Raw genomic sequence first — 26,846 nt, forward strand, 5'->3', positions numbered from 1 at the left:
ACACACTCACACTGTAACACCACTCAACAGAACAGGAACTTTATTGATTTACGCATAATTGGCCTGAGGCCCTTCTTGAGGAGAGAAATATGCATGGCAAGGGATCGTGATGTCAATAAGTGGTGTGCTTGTGTGCGTGGTGTAACTGTACGCTAAGAGCCTGTTAAGACATGTCAGTCGCTGTAAAAACAGAAAACACACACACATGCACAATTGCTCCTGGGAGCTGGCCCATGATTTAGCTGCTTCATTACCATGTCGGCAGCTAAAATTAACCTTTCTGTTGGACTGTTAACCTTGTGTGTGGGTGTACATGTGTGCGTTTGAACACACGCATGATGTGGCAAGTGGCTTTCGTCAAACTGAATGTGTCATGGTGTCAAGTGCATTTCAGCGAATTAACAAGCTAATACAATAAATTGATATGTGATACACAAAGACTACAGCGCATTAGAAACCCATCGATCAAATACACACCCATAATCATACACACACATATTCTTTTGTCCATCTGTCTGTCAAAGTTTGTAGTGTTTTTCTCTGACATGCAAGTTTGGTGGATAGAGGACTATTTAATGCTGGGCATTATATTATTGAGCAAAGAAAATACGTTACAACATCTTGGATAAAGACTGTGAGGCAGCTGTTGGAGTGTAATGATAATAAATAATAAGTAGTGTAGTAATAAGAATTTCACTCTATAATGTCGGGTTGTGCCTAAGAGACAAGTTAAGATGCAAGTAAATGGATGAATATTCATACTTGCCACTGAAGGATAAATCTGTAGAAAGGCTTCTTGCACGAGGCCTATTCAGTGTCACTTTCACTTTTAACTTTTCACTGATAGCATACAGACACAAAAGTCCAGTAGGAAGAACATGTACTTTGATTTTTACTGTTAAATTGAAAGTATCCTCATTAACAATAACAACATTGTCAAATGAGAATTGGAGTAATCTGGAAAGAAACAAACTCCTCTTTTCTGTAGTGAAGTACACACACTCCCTGTTAACTGATGTCCAGCCATCACTGGTGACAATAGCTCTACTAGGGTGAATGAATCAGGTATAATACCGTCAGTAACGCTGAAGTCTCACAGTCAGATGTCACCCAGGGACATTTAAGTTCACTGAGGTCAGTCCAGTCTGATCAAACCTCAAAACCAGCAGAGCGTGGTCCATTTTGCCTGGAAACCTTGCTTGCCCCCGATGCAGTGGGAAGCTTACGTTGCCTTTTGTACAGAAACTACAAGGCTTAGTTTTTCACAAGATAAAGGTCTGCCACAGGTAGAGATTCAACGTTATATCAGCTTCTCTACTTTAAAAGTTAATTTAGCAGCAAATAACTATTTGTTATGTAAATATGTAGTGGAGTAATGACATCCTGAGCAGAGAATTAAGTTATGCTACCGCTTTGTGTGTTATAATTGTAGCTTCTCTGTTTGCTGATATGTTTGACAGTCTGGCTGCCCGTACATTTTAGTACATGTGAGTGCCAGTGTGTTTGTCCTACTTGCTAGTGAATTGCTGCCACTCTGCACTGTGCTCATATGGTGCGTACGGGCAGTTATTGCTGAAAATGGCGTCGTCATGAAAGCGTAATGCCCACCCTTCAGTTTTCCCCCTGGCTAGCTCTGACAGCACTGTTGCAGTTGTCAGCACTGTTAGCTGTTCACCGTAGGCTAAGCCACCTCCATGATGAGAGCCATATGCAGACAATCCCAGCTCAGACTCTGGATTATAGATATGCTCTAAATGTCGCAGACAGCTCCTTTAATCTTGAAGCAGCCACATTTTTGCATTTTCATCTCTAAGCATCTGCCTCTAGCACACAAACACACAAATATACACACTTTCATTCAGGCTTTGGCTTAACCAAAAAAACTAACCCTTAATACCTCAAAGATGTACACCACTGTTTAAAACAAGGTGCATGTGCATGTGTGTGTGGCACAGTCAGTGTTCTAAATGTCACCATAGCTCAATTTCAATAGACTGGTAAGCTATCGATTGGCAGTAATTTATGGTTTGATGTGCCAAGATGAGCCGCCTTAGACAAGCTGTCCACTTCCCTTTTAAGAGCTCTATTAGAACTCACACTAAAGATGGTCCGCATGCATGTCACTGAGAGCTAATTTACTCCTACCACAGACCATTTAGACCATTACTGAAACACACATACACACACACACACAGAAACACAACGATGGAATGACACTTAATGCACACACATCTTTCCCATCTCCTCACCAGTCCATCACTCGCTATGTTTCTCTCTCCATTCCTGTATATCTCCTCTCACCATATCAGCCAGTCTCCGGTTGATTTATTTATGATACATGTTGAAGCTACGGCTCAAGTAGGGCCCAGTATGTTTCAAAGGGACATTTAATTTAACATCTAAAGTGAAAGAAGGAAATTAAATTGACCCTCTGTTAAATGAAAATGGGACATTTGTGCACTCTAGATATATTGTACAGTAGGTATGAGAGAAATGAGCTGAAGACATGTTTTGACAAAAGCATTTTTTGACAGTCACAACATGAGAATGTTTCTAGGTATGTTCGGTGTGGCACATTGTTCAAATTTTTCAATGTGCTTGCAATATAGATACATTTAACAAACAAAGCACTGTTGTAAAGTATGGAGGCAGCTCACAGATCCACGTATAGTGACAATAGAATTAAAATAATGGAAATGTTTTGATATGCATTGAGTTGGCATTCAGTCTCTCAGTTCCTACCATTCTCTCTGTAGCTCCAACAGGACTGTCCCCACCTCAGTTATATCCAGTAAATGAAACCACCATGGAGATTACCTGGGAGCCCCCAGCCCAACTTAATGGACCACACCCACTATATCAGGTTGGCAAGAATATTTAACTACAGTCAGTGCCAGTTGGCATTGGTTTTTTTGTTGTTGTTTTTTGCCCTATTTGTTTGTGTGTGTGTGTGTGTGTGTGTGTGTGTGTTGACAAGAAAATACTCATAACCATACATGGCCCACATATGTGTGCTAGACAGGTCAATAGAAATGAAATGCAGCACTGTTTTCACCATGCTCATGGGTCTAATTTATGGTATGGACGGTGGAGATATGTCCCTACCACCTTTTTGATTACCTAAAATTTTCCCTACCACTAATTTGATATTAATTGCATTTAAATTAACTAGCCTATAATTTCTTTTGGCTCTACAAAGGGTAAAGTCTCTCATGTTTCCACTGGATGAGAAATTGTTTCTATCGGTGTTTGTTCACTTTGTTCTTGCCTCATTTACATGCAGTGATGGGCGTGAGGATAGAGCTCAAGGTGGATAAGACAGTTCAGGCTGTCGTGTCACAGGTGCTTTGTCCTCTGTGATCTTAACGTTATGGTACCAGTATCAAACACATTGATTGTTCAGTGATATGAAAGACACAGGTGTCTAACTCACTATAGACAATGGACTGAAACAGTCATCACCTCAGACAAAGAGCTGCACATGCTTCCTCTCTAAACTTTGTCTCCTCCAGAGAGAGTCCCAAACTAGTTTACGTGTCTGTCAGACAGTCTGCAGTGGATACTGGGCTATGATATCAACAGAGAAACAGAGCTATGTTAACCACAGACGGTATTTCAGGCATCTAGCCAAAAACTCATTCAGAAAACCCAGTGACTTCAAGATGAAGGGATCTAGCAGTGCCAGAATACTTACTCATTTCCGTGTTTTATGACTCAGCCCTGCACCAATATGCTCTTGTAAAATTAGGACATTTTTCTCATAATATTACGACTTTTCCCTCAAAATGTCACATTTTTCTCAAAATTGCAGAGAACCCAGATATGTGGGATCTGTTTTCATTGTGCAGAATGTTTTAAACATGAACAGAAATCTTGCTGAAACACACATAAGCTATCAAAGTTCAGGGCTTACCTAAATTGAGAGCCTTACTGCATTAAATTATTTTATATATGTATTTTTTAATTGTCACCTGGCTCTTGAATTTTGTTTTACATCACATAAATACTGAAATCTCAAACGTAAATTGATGCATAAGAATTCAACAGAATGCAGAAGTCTTTGACGCTCCAAATTTCAGTGGTCATCTGACTTTTCTTCTGGCACCACCATAAGGTTCACATTGTGTTTTTTGGATGGATTGCCATGAAACTGAACACATTCAAGCAACCATGATAATCCCCTGGCTTTTTCATCTAGCGCCACCATTAGGTCAGAATTACAAATTGTCTAATACATGGGTTTATGAGTGAATACCAGCAAAATAATGACATTCCCATCACTATCAGCATGTTAACATTGTCATTAGGGGCACGTTAGCATGCTGAGGTTAGCTCTTAGCTCAAAACACAGCATCTTGGTGCTGTTAGCTCTAGAGTGTTAGTGGTGTGTCTTAATTTTACCTGGACTTGTAGAATAATGTATTTATTGTGATTCTGAATGTGAAGTTAAACAAAGGAACAAGTGTATGATTTTCATAGAATTTAGCATGTTGTTTACATGCTTATCCTGATTAACCTTAATTCATGGTTGTTGTTATTATTATAATTTATTTTTTCAGGTGGAGAAGACAGACGTCTCTCTCTCCGACCCGTTAAGTCCTGTTGTCAGAGGAACCAGATTCTCGGGAAACAGTTACTACCAGTTTCCCAGTGACACCCTTCCTGTCAACACTGACTTCACAGGTAAGAAAGTATATCTAGGTACATGCAGATGTCTGTGTTTGTATCAGAAAATGGACAGCATGCCTGTCTGTGTTGCTGTGTGCCATACATGCGAGTGTATGTGCACATGCATACATACATGCTGTGTTTGTTGGTATATTTTCATGTTGCTCAGTGATCGTTCTGCACTCTCAGTCTTCTAGTCACATTCCGTTAGAATGACTTCCCCAGTCATCTTAAAGGACAATTATCTTTCTGTTTACCAGCATCATTAGAGGGTTGAGCTGCACAGCCAAACATGTTCTGCTTCATCTGAGAACATCACCCAGTCTGACGCTCATAATTAATGACTGCTGATACTAATCAGTGGGATTTGAGCGGGCAAAGCTCTTCGATGCCACTTGAGATTACTTCTCTGTCCTGCACAAACCTTATATCACTAGTTGTGTCTTTCTGTGTAGACATAATTTTTACATTTAGGTCATAAATAAAACCTTTTCAATTCATGTTAAAACTGTATGATCAAATTTCACAATTTTAGCTATATATCTGTCAGCAGATCAGTTTTCTGAAACTGGTGACAAATTCCTGACTTCAAAGTTTTCATCTGTAATCCTTATGTGACTGTGATCAGCTGTAATTGAGTCAACAAAGCTCTCTGTGTTGGTCACATAATCTTGTTTCATCTAAAATACCTAAACATGTTTGCCACCCACAAAATGGCAGTTCATGTACTTTTTATTTTACATCTGAAACATTAGGAGTTTACAGCTCAAACAGTATCTCAGTGTCCAACTACTGATAAGAGCCGCAGGATCTTAGTGTGACCTTTTAGTGGCCTTTGAGATTAACAACAGTTTTCATGCACACACACACATAGATTGCATTTTTCATTGCTTCTGAGTGATTAATACAAAATACTGTTTTTGCCAATGCCCTTTGAAGGTCACATAGAAATTGAGAAAGAATTAAAGGAGTGTATCTGGAGAGGTGAGCCACATTAAAGGATAGAAAAATGTATTCAAATCACAGTAATAACCTAAAATGATTTGTTTATTAGAATAAAAATGCGGTTGATTTTGTGACTTGCCTTAGAGGTGAAAACAAACCATGTTTTACACCACATTTTTTTGTAATTCAGTGTTTGTTGATTTTGTTGGGCTATCAGTCATTCAACCTAAGTCATTTACAGTACACACACACTAGTCAATTTATATGTCTTATATTTGTTTTATATTTACTTGTATTTGTTTTGTATTGAAAAAAATCACCATTATACTTTCAGCATACAAATCTTTAGTTATTTTTTATTTCAAAAGAAACTTAGCAATCAGTAAGTCTTTTAATGTAAACACTGAGATTATATAATTGCTTGTGTGTTGAGGTGCCTAGTAGCTCAGTGGGTAGAGTGGCCGTCCTATGTACAAAAGCCATTTTCCTTGCTACAGCGGCCATGGGTTCAATTCCAGCCTGTGGCCCTTTGCTGCATGTCATCCCCCCCTCGCTCCTCCTTTCACGCTTAATCTGTCCTATTACATAAAAGGGAAAAAGCAAAAATGAATAAATAGAAATAAATAAATAAATGCTGATATGTTTACCTCGTCACTAGTCTCCTTTCTTCGGAAAGGGTAACTTGTGTGTTCTCTTCAGTGGAGGTAACCTACCTTGAATTTTTATGACGATACAAATGTGAACAAAGGATGTGGCCGAAACAGATCATGTGTAGCGAGTAAACCTTTTCTGGATTATAATTTGTGAAGATCACAGATCAGATTTTTGTACTAATCACATCAGATCTCTGACCCCCACTTTATGCTGTACAAACGTACTGGCGCTGAATGGTAGATCAGTGTACTGTTGGATTAATGCTAATCTGGATAAATGTTAAGAAACCCCAACAGCTGTCTTACCTTTTATTCTTTATATTTGCTCACGGTTCCTGGTTCTTGTTCATTGCTTTCTCTGAACACTTTATTTTTATCCCAGATCAACAAATGATGATTTCTGATCTTATCCATGCCCCTTCAGCACAAAGATAAATAGATTTCTCTGAGTACTGCCGGCAAATAGATGATGATTTTTGCTATTGAGAGGTGCCTCTCATCTCCTCCACTCTCCTCCTTCATAAAGGGTAATGGATCAGACAATCACTTTCAGACCGGATCTATTCTGGACCATGAATGTGTCGGCAGTCCTCAAACCATCGCCCTTTTACAACCATCAATACTAATAGCATCATCTACAGACAATTATTCCCATCGAAGCGCATGGAACAGCGAACAAATCAAAGCCAAATTGGATTATGAATGTAATGCAGTGTAATGCCCCCTCGAGAGTCAATTGATCACAGAGGAGAGACTCGTCAATCGCTGATGTCTTATGGAAACCCAGTAACTCCGACAATGACAACAGTAAATTTCTGTAGTCTTTTTTTGTTCAGTTTCATGATGCAAGATTCCATACAGTTTCATTTAATCAACATTTCAAAATTTAAAAAAGAGTAAAGGAGTCTTAAAAACTTTTTTATTGAAATATGAGCAGTATTAATGTTTCAGATGATGGTGATGGGCTCTCTGTAGGAAACAGCTGATCATTTTTCTCCATCTACATTATGCATCATTCCAGCAATATTAGTAGTTGTTTCCATAAATTGTTTATTTGGGTTCAGGCTTTCTTTTTTCCGTAACATATGAATTAAGGTCACATCTGTGAGCAAGGGCAATATTCCGTATATTATATCTTAATTAATATCAAGATTGTTCACTATGGAAAATTGGATGACATTTGCCCTTTAACTTATGATTTTTATGGCCACTTTACTAAAATAATTTTGGTCAAATAGGTTGTTTTGGCCATGTGCAATTATTGTGATAGAAGTGGATGTTTCCATAATGATAAGTCTGCCCACTTGTGATTAACGATGCTTCTTAATGCTGAATGAATTTAGGGTACTTGAGGTCAATATTTACCACACTGAATCTTACTTTAGATAAAACAGGATTATAACCATATGCAATCATGCTGTGATATGAATACCCTGTAAGTGCTTGTTTCCATAAATGCAAGTTAGTCCATTCATCTTATCTGTAATGCGTCTCTACCTAAAGCGCTGCAATGTGACTTCCTGCTCGTCTTGTTCATCTTTGAATTAAGGATACTGGTTCTAAACAGATTATAAAATCCTCTCTCCTCATTTGTAATTCTTCAGTATTTGAGCCTGAAATGGGCCGATTGGAAAGAGGATGATGGCCTGCTCACATTTTCCACTAATCCAGATGTATTTCTACAACCCACAGTAAATGAAGAGAGATGAAACATCACAAACATAGTTTAGAGAAAAAAAAGAGAAGAAAAAAATGAATGCAGGAACAAATAGACTTGGATAATTTCCAGACACGTCTAATACAGTACATTGCTGCAGCACCACTGCAGCAACTGAGCAGGAAAGAGGGAAATGTTAAATGATACAAATTATTTTTCCTTAATTAATATGATTGATTGCCAGGCACTGACGTTGAGAGGAGAGGGGGAGAAATGTGTGAAGGGAAAGTTTGCACAGACATCATTAGTTTTTCCCCATTTAAAGATTAATCAGAAGAGGCTGGGCTCTTTAATTCTGTCATTTGTATATTTAATGGGCTGCTGCAGAATCTATGGGTGTAATTAGCTAGCTGCCGCGCTCTCATTAATACGCCAGGCTCTGATTAATGCCAGCACAGAGCTAACATGACTGGAGTTATTCAGGTTATGTTGTGTAGATGATTGCACACAACCTCCACTGTTTACTGAGACAGAGAGAGGAGAAACAATACAATAACAGATGAAACAATGCTACCTAATAAATAAGACTATACTTTAAACTGTAAATAGTCGCATGTTAATACTTGTTAATCTTACATATACTGGAATATAACATAAATTCTCTATGTTCGCTTCAGCACAGAGAGAAGGGAACAGTACATTCATTATGAACAATAAACTCCATTTAAAACAGTCCTAATAATTTTTAATTTACAAAAGACTTAATTTAAACAATATAATTCTCCCACTTAACAACTCTGGAGTTGATGGTGTGAGTATAATTGGTTTTATGTACTTGTAGGTCATAAAATGTTCTTTACAGTACATTAAGTAATAGATCACTCATGAAAGAAACTTTCAGATTTTGACACGCAGCACTATGAAACAACACAGGTTATGATTATTGACAGAGGTCTCTAAAAACATTCCTTTTTTGTACTCTTTACGCTCTGGCCAGCAGGAGAAGCTGGGCTGACTTAATATTCTGCACTGCATGCTGTAGATCACCCACAGCCCAGTCCAGTTAGTCACTGCATGCCATTTTAAAATGGTCTCGGAAAGAATTCACAACATGTAAAATGTTTATCAAGGATAATACATGCCATGTTTGTCTATGACTAGTTGTGAGGACCAAGGATGGTAATGTTTTTACAGTTGGCTGGTTAGTTAGTCACTCTCAGCACTTCACCCAGAGTGAGATATCTTTATATCCAATGGCCAGATCACCATGAAATTTGGTGTTCATAAGTTCAGTCACAGAACCCTGGCCCTAAATTCCCACTTCTGCCCAGAACGTAATGAGTAGATTGCGATCAGCACATTGTAAACACATCGAGAATGTTCTGGCTGCAGTCTCTGACCCCACACCTGGCATTGTTTCTTAACCCCAACCATAGCTATGGTGTGCGCGCAGCTAGACTTACTTGCATTTATGCTCCCCAGAGGATGTTCCTATAATCTTGAGATTTGTGAGCACATTCATTCCCCCACTGGGATGAACGCTTGGGTTCCTTTTGGTGTAGTTTCAGTGGAACTTCTTCTCTTTCCACTACTGCTCAAAGAAAAACAGCATTGTCATTATTACTTGTAGGGTGGTAATATGAACATCTTGCCTCAATGGTCCACTTTTTACTTTATTGTTTCTTATCCTATGAAAAGTAGAGCAGCAATAAGCAGCTCTAGTAATTTGTTGCTTTTTGATTTTGGAAAATACTGGGCTAGTGGTTAAAACAACAAGCTTGAGGGAGACAATTAAATGGCATTTGGAAGGAATTCATATAGTACATCAAATTTAAATTGTGCATAGAGTTAGTTCAGGCAGGACACAATGGCAAGCTCAGCTCGCATCCCAGTTACATCAGCTGATCTCTAACAGCCTAGACAACTGATGGAGCAGCTTACTGATGGAGGGGAGTCAGCTGATAGATCGTATGATTCCTTTCTATGCAACCAACTGGCAAATCTCATCCAGGGTGTCTTATTTAAACTGCTGTGGCCTGCCTACTGCCTTAGGCTTTCCATGTAGGCGCATGGAAGGGCAGGGAGGTTTGCTCTCTCTACCTCAGGCTTGCCTCGTTTACACATGGAAGGGCAGGGAGGTTTGCTCTCTCTGCCTCAGATATTCCTCGTTTGCACGTGGAAGGGCAGAGAGATGTGCTCTCTCCGCCTCAGGCGTTCCTCATTTTCACGTGGAAGGGCAGAGAGGTGTGCTCTCTCCGCCTTAGGCTTCCACGTAGGCACATGGAAGAGGCTTTCTACGTAGGCATTGGAAAGGCAGAGAGGCCCAAGTACAGAGCCATACCACCAAATATAATACTGCAAATGGAAATAAAGTTTTCTTTGACTAAAGTGGTCCTGACTGAAATGTAATTAACTGATTAGGTTGTCTTTACCAACTCTTTAACATTAAGAATTTACGTATGTAGTACCTGTGAGGTGTGAAGACCTGTTGTGGAAAGAGTATGTGTATATTAAGCATGTATGCTTCGGTGTGCACTCTCAGGTCAACAAGTGCATGTTGTTGTTTTGTGTCTGTGATTGCACTGTGTATGTGTTCGTGTATGGGCATGTGTGTGCTTCCATGTACTCTGTATGTGTAACAGAGACACCTGTCAGGCTGTGTGCTCAGGTTTGTCTGTTGACGGCTCCAAAGTGGTTGTCAGTGTGAAGTAGCACAAGTCCTGTGGGGAAATCTGAAGGAAGTAATGCTGACAACGAGCAGTGTCGTTTAGATGCTGTACATTTGGACCAAACACCATGGCCAAGCATGTCTGTCCCTCCCTATGCATAATATGCAAACACCAACAGTTGATTGATACCATATGATACCTTACATGTGTATCTTTCAGATGTTATTATGACAACATATACATGATGCTCAATTATTTGTAAAAGAAAGATCAATACAGGCCATGCTGTATACATGCATTCATATAGATACCATAGTACTCACATATGACTTTTCTGCCAGGTCAGAAGAACTATCTCAACAATTCTGAACACCCTTTCTTCTGTTTGGCAACTGTGGGGCTGAGATTGGACTGCTTGAATAATTTATCCAGAGTGGTTTCCTTATAAACACAGCATGACATGAGGAAAACACACATTCTTGAGCAATAGGTCCAACTTAAGACTAGTGTTGGCTTTTTAAAGTCCAATACTGATATCAGTACTGCAACCTTGAGTGTCTTTTGATACCGATACCAATCGGATACTGTCTGTGTCCCTCTCTTAAACAGCTGAGCTGTTAATGATGCATTTGTATGGAGACACTTCTTTACCAAGCTCTCTAAAAAACATCATGCTCAAATTGCGAAACAAATATTCTACTCCCCTAACAGACGAAGAACATTGTCCACAACATGACTCAAGTTATGCAATACTGCTGCTTCTATTTATTTATTATACTTTTTCACACAGAACCTTTGGCAGCATTTTTGATCGGTCAGCACCACTCAAACATTTGAAATTCAAATTCAAAAGTTAAAATCTGACTATTTAGAATAACAAAAATACATACAGATTCCAGTGTAAAATTCTGGATATAACTCAACAGTCAGTGTAGCCTATACCTCAGTGACAGAGCAAAAACAATTAGCAATGTAGATCATAATTGGAATAACAATAATGTAACATAGAAATTATAGCATCTACAGTAATACATGTGCAGTGGAACACAGTATGGTCGACATGGCATCTGAAGGAACTCACAACCAACAAACTCTAGGCCAGGGGTGTCAAACGTACGGCCCATGAGCCATCACCGGCCCAACAAAGGGTCCAATCTGGCCCACTGGATGACTTTGCACACCAAACATTGATGCACTTGTGAAGGCTAAGAGGTGCAGGATTCAGGGGCAAGTAAAACAGTGACTAGCCTACTTCATGTAAAATGTGGAACCCTATTGTGAAGGCACTGCCACAATTTTCAATTTGTAAATGGTATTTCAAACCATGGTGACCAGGGGATGACTTTTAACCTGCTTCCTCAATCACTTCCACTTCAGTTTGGTGTGGTGGTGCCAGCATTACTACATAGGAGTGGAGATATATGGTGACATGCATATGCAATGACAGTGAGTTGTAAACTGACTGAATGTAGAAATTGCACTTATTTTTCTTAAGACATTGCAGGCTGTTTGTCCTTCTTTACACTAAAAGAAAGGGAAACTAGGTTATTATATTGTTTCACTGGTCCGGCCCACTTGAGATCAAACTGGGCTATATGTGGCCCATGAATTAAATGAGTTTAACACCCCTGCTCTAGGCTATTATCACACCTGATATCAAGTTAGCTGCATTAGAAAAACATCTTAGGGTAGACAGTGCCAGCTCTGAAGTAATCCTACTCTTTCCATGACACATGCTGCTCACCTGTGATACTCAACATGTGACATGTCTCTACATCATGTCACGCAAAGCATAATGTACTGCAGCAAGGATATTGCACAATATTCCTTTATATAGCCAAATACATCATTACTTACCATTGTGGACCTTTGCTCACAGCTGTTTTATATTGTAGTATACACTCTTGTGCTGATGAGGCAGGGGTAATAGTTATGTTGCTTCTCCATTGTCAAATCCTATGAGTTTGTGTGTGTTCAGGTACCATGGGCCTGTCCCCTGTGTACAGGACTGGTTGTGCATGTGTATGTGTGTTATAGAATATGTACCTCTCATATCTGTCTGTTTTACCATGTATAACTATTTACACCGTAGTTAAGATGAAAAATAGGAAAGTAGCGCACAGTGGAAGGAACATAGTTGGTAGTGGAAGAGGGGAAAGGAAAATTGAAGATGCAAGGAGAGAAAACATATTCAGATGAGGCAATAGGTGGAGAAAGAGAGAATAAAAAGGTCAAGAAAAAGAGGAGGTTAAAAGCGTAGGGAATAAAGAAAAGAAGGCATGAGAGATCAGGAGAGTACGACACAGAGAGAAGGTTAAAGGGGGATAATGTAATGTCAGGTATCTGTCATGACTTCACTCATCTCTGTGGTGACAAGGTCATGAATGTAAATGACAGATGCCTGCTTGATGCACAGAATGCAAGTTCAATGTAAAGAACATCTTTGTCTTGTCGTAGCTGTATGCTACTACTATATAGGCTTATTTAGAAATGATTAACTGAGGTAAAGCTATTCATATTGTGCACTAGTTGTAATCAATATGTCTGTGCACTGCCCAAATGGAACCATCATAAGAAGACACTTTTACATTCCTCCTCGATCCAAGAGGCTTTTCACTCTCGCATTTTTTCAAGGAAAAATCATTCTTTCACATGTATAGTATCCCCAGTTTATCTTCTAAATCACTTGTATCCGAGACTGAAATGGAAATGGCAAACCTTTGATACCTTGTTAGCCACATCTTAATATAAGATGATGTTAGGCAAAAGTAGAAAGAGTCATTCTCAAGGCCTATTGGGACTGGATTTATTTCTACGAGGGAGGTAGGGTGATTTTAACATCAGCTATGCTGGTCAGTGATTTTGATCACATCCAGTGCATATATGTGGTGATGTCATTTCCGGCAAGCATATCCCTAGCTTAGTAAAACAGAGCACTGTTTAAGCATTTTGAAAACAACCAAGATTGCTGTGGTTGATGTTGAACTTGAAGTATTAGTTTTAAAATTCTGATGATAAAAACAGCAACATAAATTGATGCTACACCATCACAGCTCATCTCTGCAAACTAGTCTGTTTATGTTTCTCTGTCGCTAAGCACTACGTTACATATTTCCTTGCTCTGATTGTTTGTAGGTCTATCCAATTGTGCCCGATAGCATTTTGATTTACGGCCGTTGAACGCCCCTTGGAAATCGAAAATGAACTAAGAGGCTCCAGGCTAATTTGCATTTGTGAACTGGGCTTGCAATGTCAGGCTAGGTCCTCTCGTAGTTTACACTCCACTTGGAGTAAGAATTCTAAAGTTGATCTCCTCTTTTTTGTACTTTGTCCCCCCTTTTGTAATCAGCTTACTGTGAAATTTGATTTTTGTGTGAAAATAGAGTGAGTCAGAAATGTTTTCACTGATCCGATAGATAGAAACATGCCAACACCAACATATAGGCATATATTTGGGAGTCAGTATGACGACAGAAAATTAGCTATTAGCACCTTCTGGTTGCATTGGGCCCAGGGATTTACAGTCACCTGTCACTGGATTACTTTGATACTGAAAAAAACGTAAAAATGTGATGTTTCTCAGGCAAGTTTTCTAAGATGGCTTATGGAGGTACATTCACAGTGGATATCGCAGATAATAATATAACATAAGTCATGACTTAGAGAAGGAGCATGATTTTTGACTCAGATTTACCTCACACAGTATCCTTGTCTCATGTCTCTCCCTCCAGGCTCCCCTGCGAAGGCTTCAGGCTTTCTCTTTTGGCTTTGTTCTGTGGATTGTTCATGTTTATTACAGACCAGATCCTGGAATTTACAGATGGTTAATGCCATCTGAAATGATGAGTTAAATTACTGAGGAGCATCGGGAATATTTCATTCCCCACCTCTCGCTTTAATGTTAATCCCATCCGAATGGGGCTTTACACCCTAATGTGTATGGTGTGCATACATTGAAATTGGCATTCATTGTATTAGTTCAGATCAGTCTTCATCTTTATCACCACTTCTTATAACAAAGTCCAAAAAAGGAAAAAATATGCACCTGTGACCCAAGTAACTGCTGCTAGGACTGTTGCCAGTACTTACTGTGACACTGCTTGTAGACCTATAGGCTGAATATCGAGTACGGTTGGCAGGAACCCTCTCAAACTCGGAACCTTTTTTTTAATGGAATTTATTTTATTGAGTATATACAAACTGTTGCACAAATTATACAGTAGACTTGAATTGGCTTGACAAGTCTTAACGTGTTGCCATATATCAACAGTTAGCATCACAGTAGATCCAGTTACAAAGAGACAACACGGAAAAGGTACTTTTCATTCACAACGGTGTGAAAACTGTGAGTTCTGAATCTGAAACGGATAATCTGTATTCATCTTGAGCTCGCCATGTAACTGTTTGACTTCTCTCCATGTTAAGTGAATTCACACACTAATTATTTTGCAAACACCGGCTTCTGATGAACCCTGGACTCCCTGCATTCAACTCCTCAGATCTTCCCACACTTCTGTTCCCTTCAGAGACAGACAGAGCGGAGGAAACGCACACGTAAAACCGCATGCTCTCTGTCGCTATGTGGATCTAGTAGTGGATTAAGATCCAATCTCTGATCCATAGTAACATGACAAGACGGCACGTTAGGAGAATTCTGTGCTGTGTGTGTGTGTTAGAGGGAAACCCACAAGTTTCCCACATTGCTGAAGCTTTGATTCACAGTATGCTTTTTATATAGGCTTTATTGTATTTAGAAATAGGATAATTAGCCTTTATTTGAGAAATGTAGAATTGGGTTATATTTAACCTTATATATACGGTGTAAGAATTTGTAGAGAGAAATAGACTTTACATGGAAAAAGTTAAATGAGTTAAATAAATGAATGTCTATCTAGAAAAAAAGGGAACCTTGCAGACCCCTAGTTCTGCCCCCTGTACAATAGTGTTGTGCAAGTAGTATTTATTTTTTTTGGTTGCCCATTCACATCTTATGGATTTGAAGAAATTCAGACAGTCTGGATGGAGAAGGAAGAAGCATACAAATATGATCTTTGGGTTGATAACAGTAAAAATCTGCAGTTTTTACGACTTGTTTTTTTTCACACACTGAAAGTGAATAGAAAGATAAAGACCCTGTTCATGAAGAGATGGTCGCTCTTTTTAGATTAGATGGTGAACACTATGGACTGTCTTAAATGCTGTTTTAAGTCTTTACATGGGCACTTTCGTTATATTGTATATAAATTAAAAGAAAAAACATTTTTTTTGCTCTGTCTCTCTCTGACTTTGAATCAGGTGTTGAGTTGAGTTTCAAAACTCGGTCCCCAGACGGCCTGCTGCTCTGCGCCTTCTCTCCAGGAAATCAGGATGAGTTTCTGGCTATTCAGCTCAAAAATGGACGGCCTTACTTTTTGTTTGACCCACAGGTATGTTAAGATTTGTTTTTATTTTTTAACACTTGAGTGCAATGTGAGTGCAAAGAACTTAACTCTACACTTCAAATCGAAACTTGTCACAGTAGCAGGTTTCAGTGCAATTTGTGAATATGAATGAAACTAAATGTGACACTGGAACTTCCTGGAAAAAAAAAACAAAAAAACTTTTCATACAAAATATTTAAAAAATTAAAGAAACATATAAAGCACTAAAATCCCACATGAAAAGGTGTGTCCTGCGAAGGGATATATTATTATATATTTATATTGGAAAAAAACAACAATATAAATTTCCATAGAAATATAACTATAAAATTGAAGAAGCACTTAAATCCCACTTAAAGAGGTAAAGAGGTGTGTCCTGTGTGTCCTGTAGTAATATGTTTTGGTATGACATTGGAGTCACTGGGTACCATTACATAGAAGCTGTTGAAAAAAACTGTCAGTAGTTTCTGTTAAAATCTTTATATAAAATAAATGAACCACACATTTATGATGAAATTAAGTGTGCCACATGAGTTGAATTTAGGGCAATTTTTTAATCATAATTTTTGCTAATATTGGCAAGTCAGTATCAAGGTATTGGGGGAAAAAACATTGGTTTTGTGTTATTTAGACAGCAATACATTGATAATTTTTGACCCCTAAGTCAGCCCCCAGCAGTTAAATGCTAGAAGATGCTGCTGAGTCCAGACTGAATGTTGGTTTAATATCCAACTTAAAACTAACTTCACCACAGTGCAGCGGCCACAGATGGCTTGACTGCAGCATTTTCAGGGTGCTGCTTCTGTGTGGTGCTTCTCTGTCTTGTCTGTATGGTGCTGTTAGTGTCCTTTTTTTTTTTTTTACACCGCAGTGTTATCAGTTAAACATTGTTTTTACACTAAATGAGAAAATGGACATGTGGCGGGAGAGTGTGTAAAAAGTCAGTACAGTGAATGAGGTAGAGTGGTAGAGTTGGCAGACGTACTAGGTTATGTCACTGATGCATGTAAGTAAGAAAGTAAAATTTATTTGAATAGCGCTTTTCGCAGACATAGGTCACAAAGTGCTTCACAAGGGCAATATACAACAAGAAAGAAATCAGAGATGAAGTGACTACGTGAGCGACGTAATGAAAAGTACACAACTAGCAAATCAATTTGCACACACAACAAAAAAAGAAGAATTGCCACAAAGTGTTGAGCTGAGATCGAACGCTGACAGCTCAAATTTTATGTTCACTGCATATGAACTTGGTATTTTGAGCCCTGCATTTTCAAAAAAGACAGGTCATCGTGCCATCAACAAGCTGATTGGAATCAGATTTTATCTCTGTGTGTTTTACAAAGGTGAAACAAAAAATGGTCAAGAAGATTTCAGCAGCAGCGAAAGTTAGCATTTCTCTTTAAAAGTAGGAGGGGAGGCTTTCTTTAAAATTGTTTTCATTTTACTCTCTTATCTTTTGTTGAGAGACTTGCAGAATTTGTCTGCTTCCACTAATTCAAACCATCTTCATCCAGCTCGACCACCATTAAACAAACACACCTGTAATTTGCAGCAAGCAGAGTTTTGTTTACTGCACCATATCTGACAGAAGGATGTTCCAAAATTTTTGTTATTTTGAAGTTTACTTTGTGGCAATTTCACCCAATTTGTTTTACTTTTTCATGCATCTTTTTCATCCACATCCCCCTAAATTGTTTTTGTCTAATACAATACTTGATTTAATTCTGCTCACTTTACTTATTCGCTCACCTTCACCTGTTTTTCTCATTTTTATTCTGATCCACCTCTGTCTCTCTGTCTTTCTCTCTTTTTTCTCACTCCCTCTGTCTCTCTACCATTTTCTCTCACTTGCTCTCATCTAATAAATGTGATCTGTAGCCCCTCATTGGTTTCTGTCAGGGAGACAGGGAGAGGGGAAAAAACTTTGAAAGTGTGTCAACGTTTGAATTGGACTGCAATTAACTCATTCCCTGCAGTCACCACGCGTGAATACCAATTGCAAGCTAATTAAGCTTTGCACCCTTGTGCGCGCGCACACACACACACACACACACACACACACATATACACACACACATACACAGCCCTGCTTCCCTTATCCATCCATACAGACACATGTAGAGGGGTTAAAGAGTCAACGACTTAGATGATGAAAGTGATGATGGGAGATGATTACACATACTTCCATGAGGCCACCAACTAATTACACACTCAAACAAACACACACATACACACTTAGACTTTTCTTTCTCATCACCATCCAATACTCGTCATCAAAAAACCCTCATCAAAATGTAACCATGGGATGTATCTGTGTGCGCAGAGGAGTGTATGTGTCTGAACAGATCCTTGTTGACTTGCAGAGTTAATGTGTGCGTCTGTGGTTAAGTGTACTGCTAGATGTGCGATGGAGCGTATGTGTCTTCTCCAACTGGGTTGATTCCTTTGTTTAGACTAGTTTGGGGTAATTAACAGTGGGAGTGGTGTCACGGCTTATTAGTGTTCCCCTAGATACATATAGCTGGGCCCATTACTTCCCCCTATTAGCCTGTTGAGCTAGCCTAATGGGATTACCAGTGCGGGGGGTTGGGGGGTGGGGGGTAATTTAGCATGACACAGGAAAGTGATATGCTCATAAATATGTGCACGTGTGAGCTGCCACACACACACACACACACACACACACACATGCACACAAAATACATTGACGCACATTAGACACTCAGAAATATTCCCTATCACATCACAGAGATGGACCAAGGCATTGGCATTAGCCTAATGTCACAAACTATTTAACATACATACACACACAGCTCAAGTTCATCCTCTATTGACGCAGGTGAGTTGTGTTTTATGGACCACTGGCTATCTGACTATATAGAAGTGTATGTAGCTATTGATAACTACAGTGTCTGTCACAGGTTGTAATGCTACAATACACATGTACCTGTCAACTCGCTAGTTAGCTGTCATTGTCACACAGACAAGTGGTAAACACACAAAATGTATTTTCTTCTACCAGTCATGCGTCTGGGTTATCTCTTAGCTCCATAACACTTGTGGCTCCTATTGAAATCTAGACAGCTGTAATTTTACAGTCCTCCAGCCTTTGGGGAAGACAACATTGTAATCTGCAACAACAGATGCTAAACATGTATACTAAATATCATGAAAGTAAACTAGAGCCTACCCACTTAGTGGTGCTCCTTAAATGTGCATTAACTCTAGTAAGACCCACAATCTGCCACTGCCCTTTAGGAGGCTACACCTCTATTGTAAAGGGATTCCTATTTGCCACTTGCACGCTTATGAAGACACACCCTCATCTCATCTCTTAAGTATTTTGGTCTGCTTCCATCTCTTACTCATCTGAAAAAACAATTCTAGGTCAAAACCTAGTATATAGCCAGACCGTGTGTGAAACGCTAGAGGGCTTTTAACTTGAAAGGGAAAGTGGTCAGCACATGTGTAACCAGTAAAGGACTTGACTTTAGCTTACAGAGCTGGCCCCTTTGTTAACAGTCCAGCCCAAAATTCATGTAAATACATGGTAAAATGAAGAACAGTACACTTAGACACAGTTACACAGCAGAAAGGCCTTCTTTCTCTGGAGCTGTACCCACTGATCATTTGACACAACCCTCCTCTCTTCAGCTCAAATTGAGACTGTACGTCCCTGCCTAACTAGTAGAAGCTGCCCAGCCTTTGGCCACTGTCTGAGCCAAGTTCCACTGATCAATCAGTGTCTTATTTCCACTTTATTGTCATAACTGCGGCAGCACTCGCTCTGACATTGTAACACAAAATAGTCATTAAAGAGGACCTATTATACTCATTTTCGGGCCTTTGTATTTGATTTCTGGACTCCTATAGAGCAGCTACACACGATTACCTGCACACAAAGCTTTGCAGATCTTCAGGACGCTGTGCCTCTCACTGCACTGCTTCCTTGTATTTCCTGCATCCCGCAAAAACGGTCTGTGTAAGTTACTCCACCCCCCGGCCCTCGCCTCCCGCCGAGCCCACTCCGCTGTGATTGGTCACACTCCCGAGGACTTCCGAAGGGCTGCCGAGCGCTGCCGGCATGCCTGGGCATGCCCATATAAGTAAGTCCGGCACGCATTAATGTCACACGGACTACACTGTTTAAAAAAGACTGTAAAACACAGCATGCAGAGCCATCAAAAGCAGCTTGCAGGTCTCACTTCCAAATGCACGAACCTCATTATTTGACGCGTTGGCACACTTCCAAATGCACGAACCTCATTATTTGACGCGTTGGCATCGTTTAACACGACTATGCAACATTGTAACAACATTTATAGGTCAGAAAAGAGGAAAAGCATAATAGTTCTCCTTTAACTTTTAAATAAACGTAGGGCTTTTGTCATACAGGCACAACTGAATTGATAAGGTGATCTCACAAAACTGCCATTTCGCCCGTGGCTAGTTAGTTACCCATCTAGCTTGCTTTCCACCATGCTTGTATACTGACGTTACAGTGGTTACAGAAAATGAGCAGGACAAAGTTGTTACTCATCTGACGATAGCGGTGTACTTTCCTACACTGTGACAAGAGAGTGTTGATGAAGTTGTCATGTAGTGGCTGGCTAGTTCGCTTGCTAATTCCACCATGCTGTAATGCCACCCTGGTAACAGTAAATGAGGAATACAGTAATGCAGGACAGTCAGTATCAACGGCTCTGTCAGCCTGTCAGTGCCTGTTCATTTCGAAAGAGCAGCGGCCAATGGGGAAACACCAACACCTCCATCATCAATCACTCTGACCTGTAACTTTGTCAATGTAACTTTATCACTTATGCAGTCACTCACTCATGGATTGACTTTTATGTTTATTGGGCTGGTCTCGCTTCTAAGGACTGAGCAGAGGATTACAGTACAAAGTGTAAGAAGAATACGCCTAAGTGCACTTAGCATACGCCTTTCCTGTCTACAGTCAATTCAATGCATATGTCTCTTTTACTTAAACTTGAGATGACTGTCAGTCACCTGACTGAGTGTGAGTTTTTGCTGAGGCCTCTGACTTTGCCAGGGTTGACTACATTGGCGGTTTGGGACGGAACTCCATAAGCGACGATTTTTGTTCATTCTGTCTGTCTCTTACACATACACAGTATATTCACACACATTGAAACACACACAAATACATATGCTCACATTCTGTATCAGACTGCCAAGCATGGCTGGGAAAGCCATGGGCACTTTGGGTAAGTGCTGTGTGTGTGTGTGTGTGTGTGTGTGTGTGTGTGTGTGTGTGTGTGAGTGCGCAGTGTGTTAGCTTCCAGCATCACATACTCTATATGAAAGAGATTGGGGCATTGGGGCCTTCTAACACAATAGCAGACACACACCTCAGTCAAGTGCTGTACACCTAAGTGCAAGCTACAGAAATGACACCACCATCATTGGTGGGTCTTTGTTAAAATGTGGTGTGTGTTTCATCCAGCACGTAATGAGTGACATGGCTCAGGCTGATGGTATATGTTGCTGGACAAACTGAATGCTTCCTCTGTATCAATCTGAAAGTGTATACACTGTGTGTGTGTGTGTGTGTGTGTGTGTGTGTGTGTGTGTAAGAGAAAAGTTGAGGAGAGTCGAGTGTTAGTTGCTTCCATTACCAGTGTCTCTACCATACAAGGAATCTGATCTGGTGTGTATGTGTCTGAGAGTGAGTGAGAGTAACAGAGAGAGACTCCTCCCATGTTGTCTTGTTAAGTAGAGCTGTCTAGCAATGGTAGTAAAGATGTCAGAGGCTGATATACTCTGGCATTCATACATTTATTGATCTCATCATTAAATCTTCATCACTGTGTGTATATCTGTGTGTGGATATATGTTGTCAGTGTGTTTTTGTGTGAGTGTGCACCTGCCTGTTACTCCTCTTTTACTACATTACTCTTTGCCCACTTGCTAAAAGCTGATCACAACAATGATGTCATACTTAATAGGTAGCAAAAAGCCTTGTAACAACACTTTGATGATTATATGTGTATGTTAGTGTCCTCTTCAGGGTGGTGTGTGTATGATGTGTGTCATCGATCCTTAATGTCTAACCTTGTTCGCACAACAGAGGCATAAAGAAGCGATCATTTGAAATGTCACAAAGTAAGCCTGTTTGATTGCACTGCTATTTGAAAACTGGTCTATTTTGAGCCAGAGGTCATAGATATACTTCAGTGATTACGGTAATACACATAGCTGTGAGACGCATTGGTCAGAGGATGTCTTCACAACCCCATTATTGTACATGAGTTTAATTTCTTTCCTGTATTGTGTGTTCATGTCTTCACGTGTTGTAGGGCTCAGCAGTGGCTGTGAGTGTGCAGGGTGATGGAGGGCGCCGCTACAATGATGGACAATGGCACAGCATCGTAGCAACAAGGCGAGGGGCCGTGGGAACAATCGTTGTAAACAATCAATACAGAGGTAACTCTTCTCATATTCATACTGACCACTGTGTGTGTCTGCTCTGTGTGGGAGCGTGAGTGTCAATGAAAGTGTATTTTGGCATGTCTACAGATGCGAGGATGTGCGCCTGTGCATGGATGTGAATAGTGTGAGACTGATGTGTATGTATGTATGTATGTGAGTGTATGTGTGTTTGTATGTATGTAAATCCCCCAGCTCCGCATGGAGGTATTAGCCAGGTCAATCCCAGCCATTCTGTGTCTGATGAGAAAAATACTACTTCACACACACAGAAACACACTTAGGTTCCTCAGTTGTTTTCAAATATGTTATTAATGTTCTTTCTTTTTGGGTAAATCTATACAGAAACTGCATGAGTTAAACCCTTACCTCGCTTAGTTTCACCCTCTGCTTTCTTTTTTGTATTAACCTTCACCCCCTTTTTCCCTCCTCGCTTTTATGTTGTCCTTCCCTCCTTTTGTAATTCCTTTCTGTTTCCTAAATGCTCTGATTTTACGCTTACTCTTATCCCCCTTAACTCCACACTTTTGCCTTGCCCCATGACATTTATGTGTAAAACCACCATCCTACCCCACCACCAGGAAGTGCGTCAGCCTCCAGTGGCAGCACTATCATTGGTGAGAACACAGGGACATTCATTGGAGGGCTGCCTGCAGACTTTACTTTGCTCAGAGAGGATTCAGGTAAGTCCATCGTTTCCCACTCTTTGATTATTATGTGTTGCTGTTTATTATTTCTACCATTTAAGTAGATTTAATACATGTGGCCATCGTGACCTGGCTTGGCTTTTTAATTTATTTTTATATACTTTATTTATTCTCTGCTAAGGAAATGGTATTCTGCCAATTCTCGCCACTCTTTTTGATACGGCAGGTTTTCTGTCCTCCTCAAGTATAATTTAGGAAAGGGATATAAATACTTTAAAGTCTCCTGGTTGAGGTCCAATCTCACTACAACGAGACCGGCATAACTGTCTTCAGTAAATTTGCCATCACTGGCATATTCAGGCATACTTTGTGACTCCTGGTCATCTGTATGATAAGCACTGCATGGTAATAGCTACTGACAACTTGAAATATACATTTTGAGCTTAAACTTAATATTTTGGACAGTTTTAAAATCATTCAGTGAACATTTTTCAAGTGGCAGTTATGGTATTTTTTCTTGTCTGTCTCACCAGGTGATGCACGACTAGTGCGACAGGGTTTCTCTGGTTGCCTCAGAGACGTGAGTTTTAAAATGACCGACAGCCCCGCAGAGGAATGGAAATCTCTTGACTGGGCAAAAGCTACAAAGAAGGTGGCAGTCTATGAAAGCTGGGAGGGATGCCCTGTTCAGACTATGGATGGAGCCCATTTTCTGGGTCATGGTAGGATCTTTTGTCAATAACATAAATGGTTCTGATGATTTTTTGTTAACTCACTTACAAAAACTTGCACATCAACATTATTGTATGCTAGAGAGATTGAAAGTTATGCTCTGCCAGAGTGAAATGATAGTGTACATTGTAACACAATACTTCATACTGCAATATAGAAACAGAACAAAAGGCACAAGAGTATTTGTATTGCAGAGAAAAGCTCTGTGGAATAAGCATGATGTGTTGGGATACAACTTCAAGTGGATTTTTAGTGTCCCTAATACTCTGGCAACACTGTATATCTTAATAAGATGCTTGCTGCTGCTGTTGGTGGTAATGAGGTTGTTGTTTCATGTTGATAAATATGATGATGATAAGTTAATTGGTCTCTGTATGAAAGATCAGGTTCATCAGTGTACATTTCCTCCATTAATGCTTTGTAAATGGGCTTGCTCATCCAATCTTTTATTTGTCTGTCACTTTTGAATATATGAAAATAGGATGTTAACCATAAACACATCACACATTTTAAATGTGACTTAAATGTTATATTTGGTTAGGGGGAGTACAGACTATTTTGACAGGTCCCCAATATGGCAAAATAATTTTTCGTGTTTAGCCTCATAATGAAATGTCATGTTGTCGTCAGTTCTTTCTTCCTTATTTCAGGGTACTTGGAGATGGGCAGAGATGTGTTCAGTGGAGGACAGGACTTTGACATTTCAATGGATTTCAGAACAGACCAGCTCAATGCACTTTTGCTCTTTACGTACAGCACAGAAACTGAAGACTACATGCTGGTAAGGAGCAGAGATGCATTTAAAAGTAATACTGCAAACACTCAAATAAAAGTAAAGAAATACATGACATCAGTGTGACTGTCACAAATATCATTTTTTGGCCTCTGGAGCTTCGTTAATAATCAACAGTAAATGTTCAAAGCTTCAGTTGGGGGGGTGCTAAACACGAGTTTTCGATACATATTTTTTCTACTATTTAAAATGGGTGAAATCTTATGTCATTAGCTTATTATTTTTTGTCTGTTGGTGCCCTTTTTTTAGGTGGAGCTGGATGGTGGTCTCCTGTTCTTCATTCTTGCCTCTGAAGGTCATGTGACTGAACTCAGCATGTGGGTGGGGCTTAGCTACTGCGATGGAGAGTGGAAACAACTTTCATTGGCAAAACGTGGCTCGCTCATTTCTGCTGCCGTCAATGACTGGGCAGAAGAGACCAGGGGAGTGGGAGGAGCAGTAAGGCTGAGAGTTAATTCACCACTATACCTGGGAGGCGTGCCCATGGAGCTCATACATCCTGCTCTGGACAGCCGAAGTCACAAACATGGTGAGAATGTCGTGTCAGTACTTTTACACTATCGTGCGACCGTCTTGCCCACTCCACAGTCTGGCCAGGGCAGCATTAAATGTACCATCCAGGAGTCATAGTGATTACACTTGTATTTGCTTGCAGTATCATATTTGACTAATTTTTAAGTGCTTGACAAGTTCAACTTGCAAATTAGAAAGTGGTAGATGATAGTTTAGACAATGATTAATGATTATTTAAACAATTGGAGACAAGCATTTCACAGTTTTTAGAAAGATGCACTGTTCTCACATTCTCCTCCCCTTTCTCCTCTTTCCTTTTTTCTTGTTCTCCTCTTCCTCTCCTTCTTCTTCTCTTTCTCTTCTGCTTTCCTCTTTCACAGGCCTAGGAGGTTGCATGAAGGGTCTTACCATACGCAGTGATGGAACAAACCCTCCTGTCAGTCAAAGTGTTAATCTCTCTGTTGCCTCCCACCGTTCTGTTAGAGTCTACTTAGACGGCTGTCCCATCGGTGAAAGCCGGTACAACTGCAGAGGAAATGATTCAGTGTTGGTGTACAGTGGGAGGAAGACACAAGCCACAGATCATAGCCTACAGCCTTTCACCGGTAACGATGCACAGTGCAGGTTTACATTACTACACTAACACAGAGAGAGTGCTTTCCTGGAACTCTGGCACACTGTCAATGCTAACTTTTTAATAAGTAACATGGTTTTAGTGATAGACCTTCTTGAGACATCAAACAATCCAAAGAACATGGTGCTGATACTCCAGTCTGTGTTCCAACAGTCAGTTTCAAATATTTAATCAAGTCAGCACCCAAGTCAATTTGCAATCAGCAATCAAGCTTATTACTGAAGGACTATTTTAGAAAAGAATAATGAATGTAGAAACATGTCTTTTGGAAAGTTTTCCAAGTCCTCAGACCCCTCCAAATCAAGGGCTCTGAGGGCAGAGGGTGTCATATGCTGTACACATTGTAAATCCCCTTGATGCAAATTTGTTATTTATGATATAGGATTACACTGTATAAAATAAAATGAACTTGACTTAACCAATATTTATCAGTAGGGGAAATTTGGATAGGGAGATACCTAGTGGACCATCATCTAATCTTAAATATCGAAATCACAACACAATTACAAACTCTACCCATCAGCTTGTTGTTCAGATTGAGACGGGTGTGCCGTAGTGACATTTTCATCCCAAGTGCCAATGGTGCAAGGAAGTCCAGTTTTCTTTTCAGGTGAGGTTGTACTCTTACATACCTGTCGATAAGGTGTGCATTAGGGTTTTCTGATGTGATCTCACACTGGGGATATTGCTTTAACATTTTTTGACTGACACAGAGGTTACAGTATGAGCAAACCATCCAAGAAATCCAGTGTAGATTTTAAAGTTGATAACTGCATCACATCAAATTATATAAATGGTATAATATATAGATAAAAAAGACTGAAACTAACATTATGACTCCAACTGACCAAATTTTAGTCATATCAATAAGTCGCAGAATTCGAAAATTATTGTGATAGTTGTATTTTTTTAAATATATATTTTAGTTTTCAAGTTGTTTTTAAGTCGTTAATAAATATTGCTCAAAATACAACGTGTTATAATCCATGATTTTTGGTTCGTTGTTCAGTACAAAGAGAAAAAGTTCCACAATGGGGATGACCAATCTTGTACACGGATGTA

General features: G+C 39.7%; 1 protein-coding gene across 1 annotated transcript in view; it reads left to right on the forward strand.

The window, feature by feature from the left end:
* Positions 1-26,846, forward strand: part of ush2a (Usher syndrome 2A (autosomal recessive, mild)) — a 256,530-nt gene that overhangs the window by 83,261 nt on the left and 146,423 nt on the right. Inside the window, exons 28-36 of the mRNA XM_050054481.1 lie at positions 2,757-2,863; positions 4,560-4,683; positions 15,888-16,018; positions 22,336-22,462; positions 23,047-23,148; positions 23,646-23,834; positions 24,495-24,625; positions 24,887-25,166; positions 25,531-25,755. Of these exons, the coding sequence (XP_049910438.1) occupies positions 2,757-2,863; positions 4,560-4,683; positions 15,888-16,018; positions 22,336-22,462; positions 23,047-23,148; positions 23,646-23,834; positions 24,495-24,625; positions 24,887-25,166; positions 25,531-25,755 (1,416 nt within the window). The remainder of the gene's footprint in view (positions 1-2,756; positions 2,864-4,559; positions 4,684-15,887; positions 16,019-22,335; positions 22,463-23,046; positions 23,149-23,645; positions 23,835-24,494; positions 24,626-24,886; positions 25,167-25,530; positions 25,756-26,846) is intronic.

The sequence above is a fragment of the Epinephelus moara genome, chromosome 1 (genome assembly GCF_006386435.1).
Source record: "Epinephelus moara isolate mb chromosome 1, YSFRI_EMoa_1.0, whole genome shotgun sequence".
NCBI lineage: Eukaryota > Metazoa > Chordata > Actinopteri > Perciformes > Serranidae > Epinephelus > Epinephelus moara.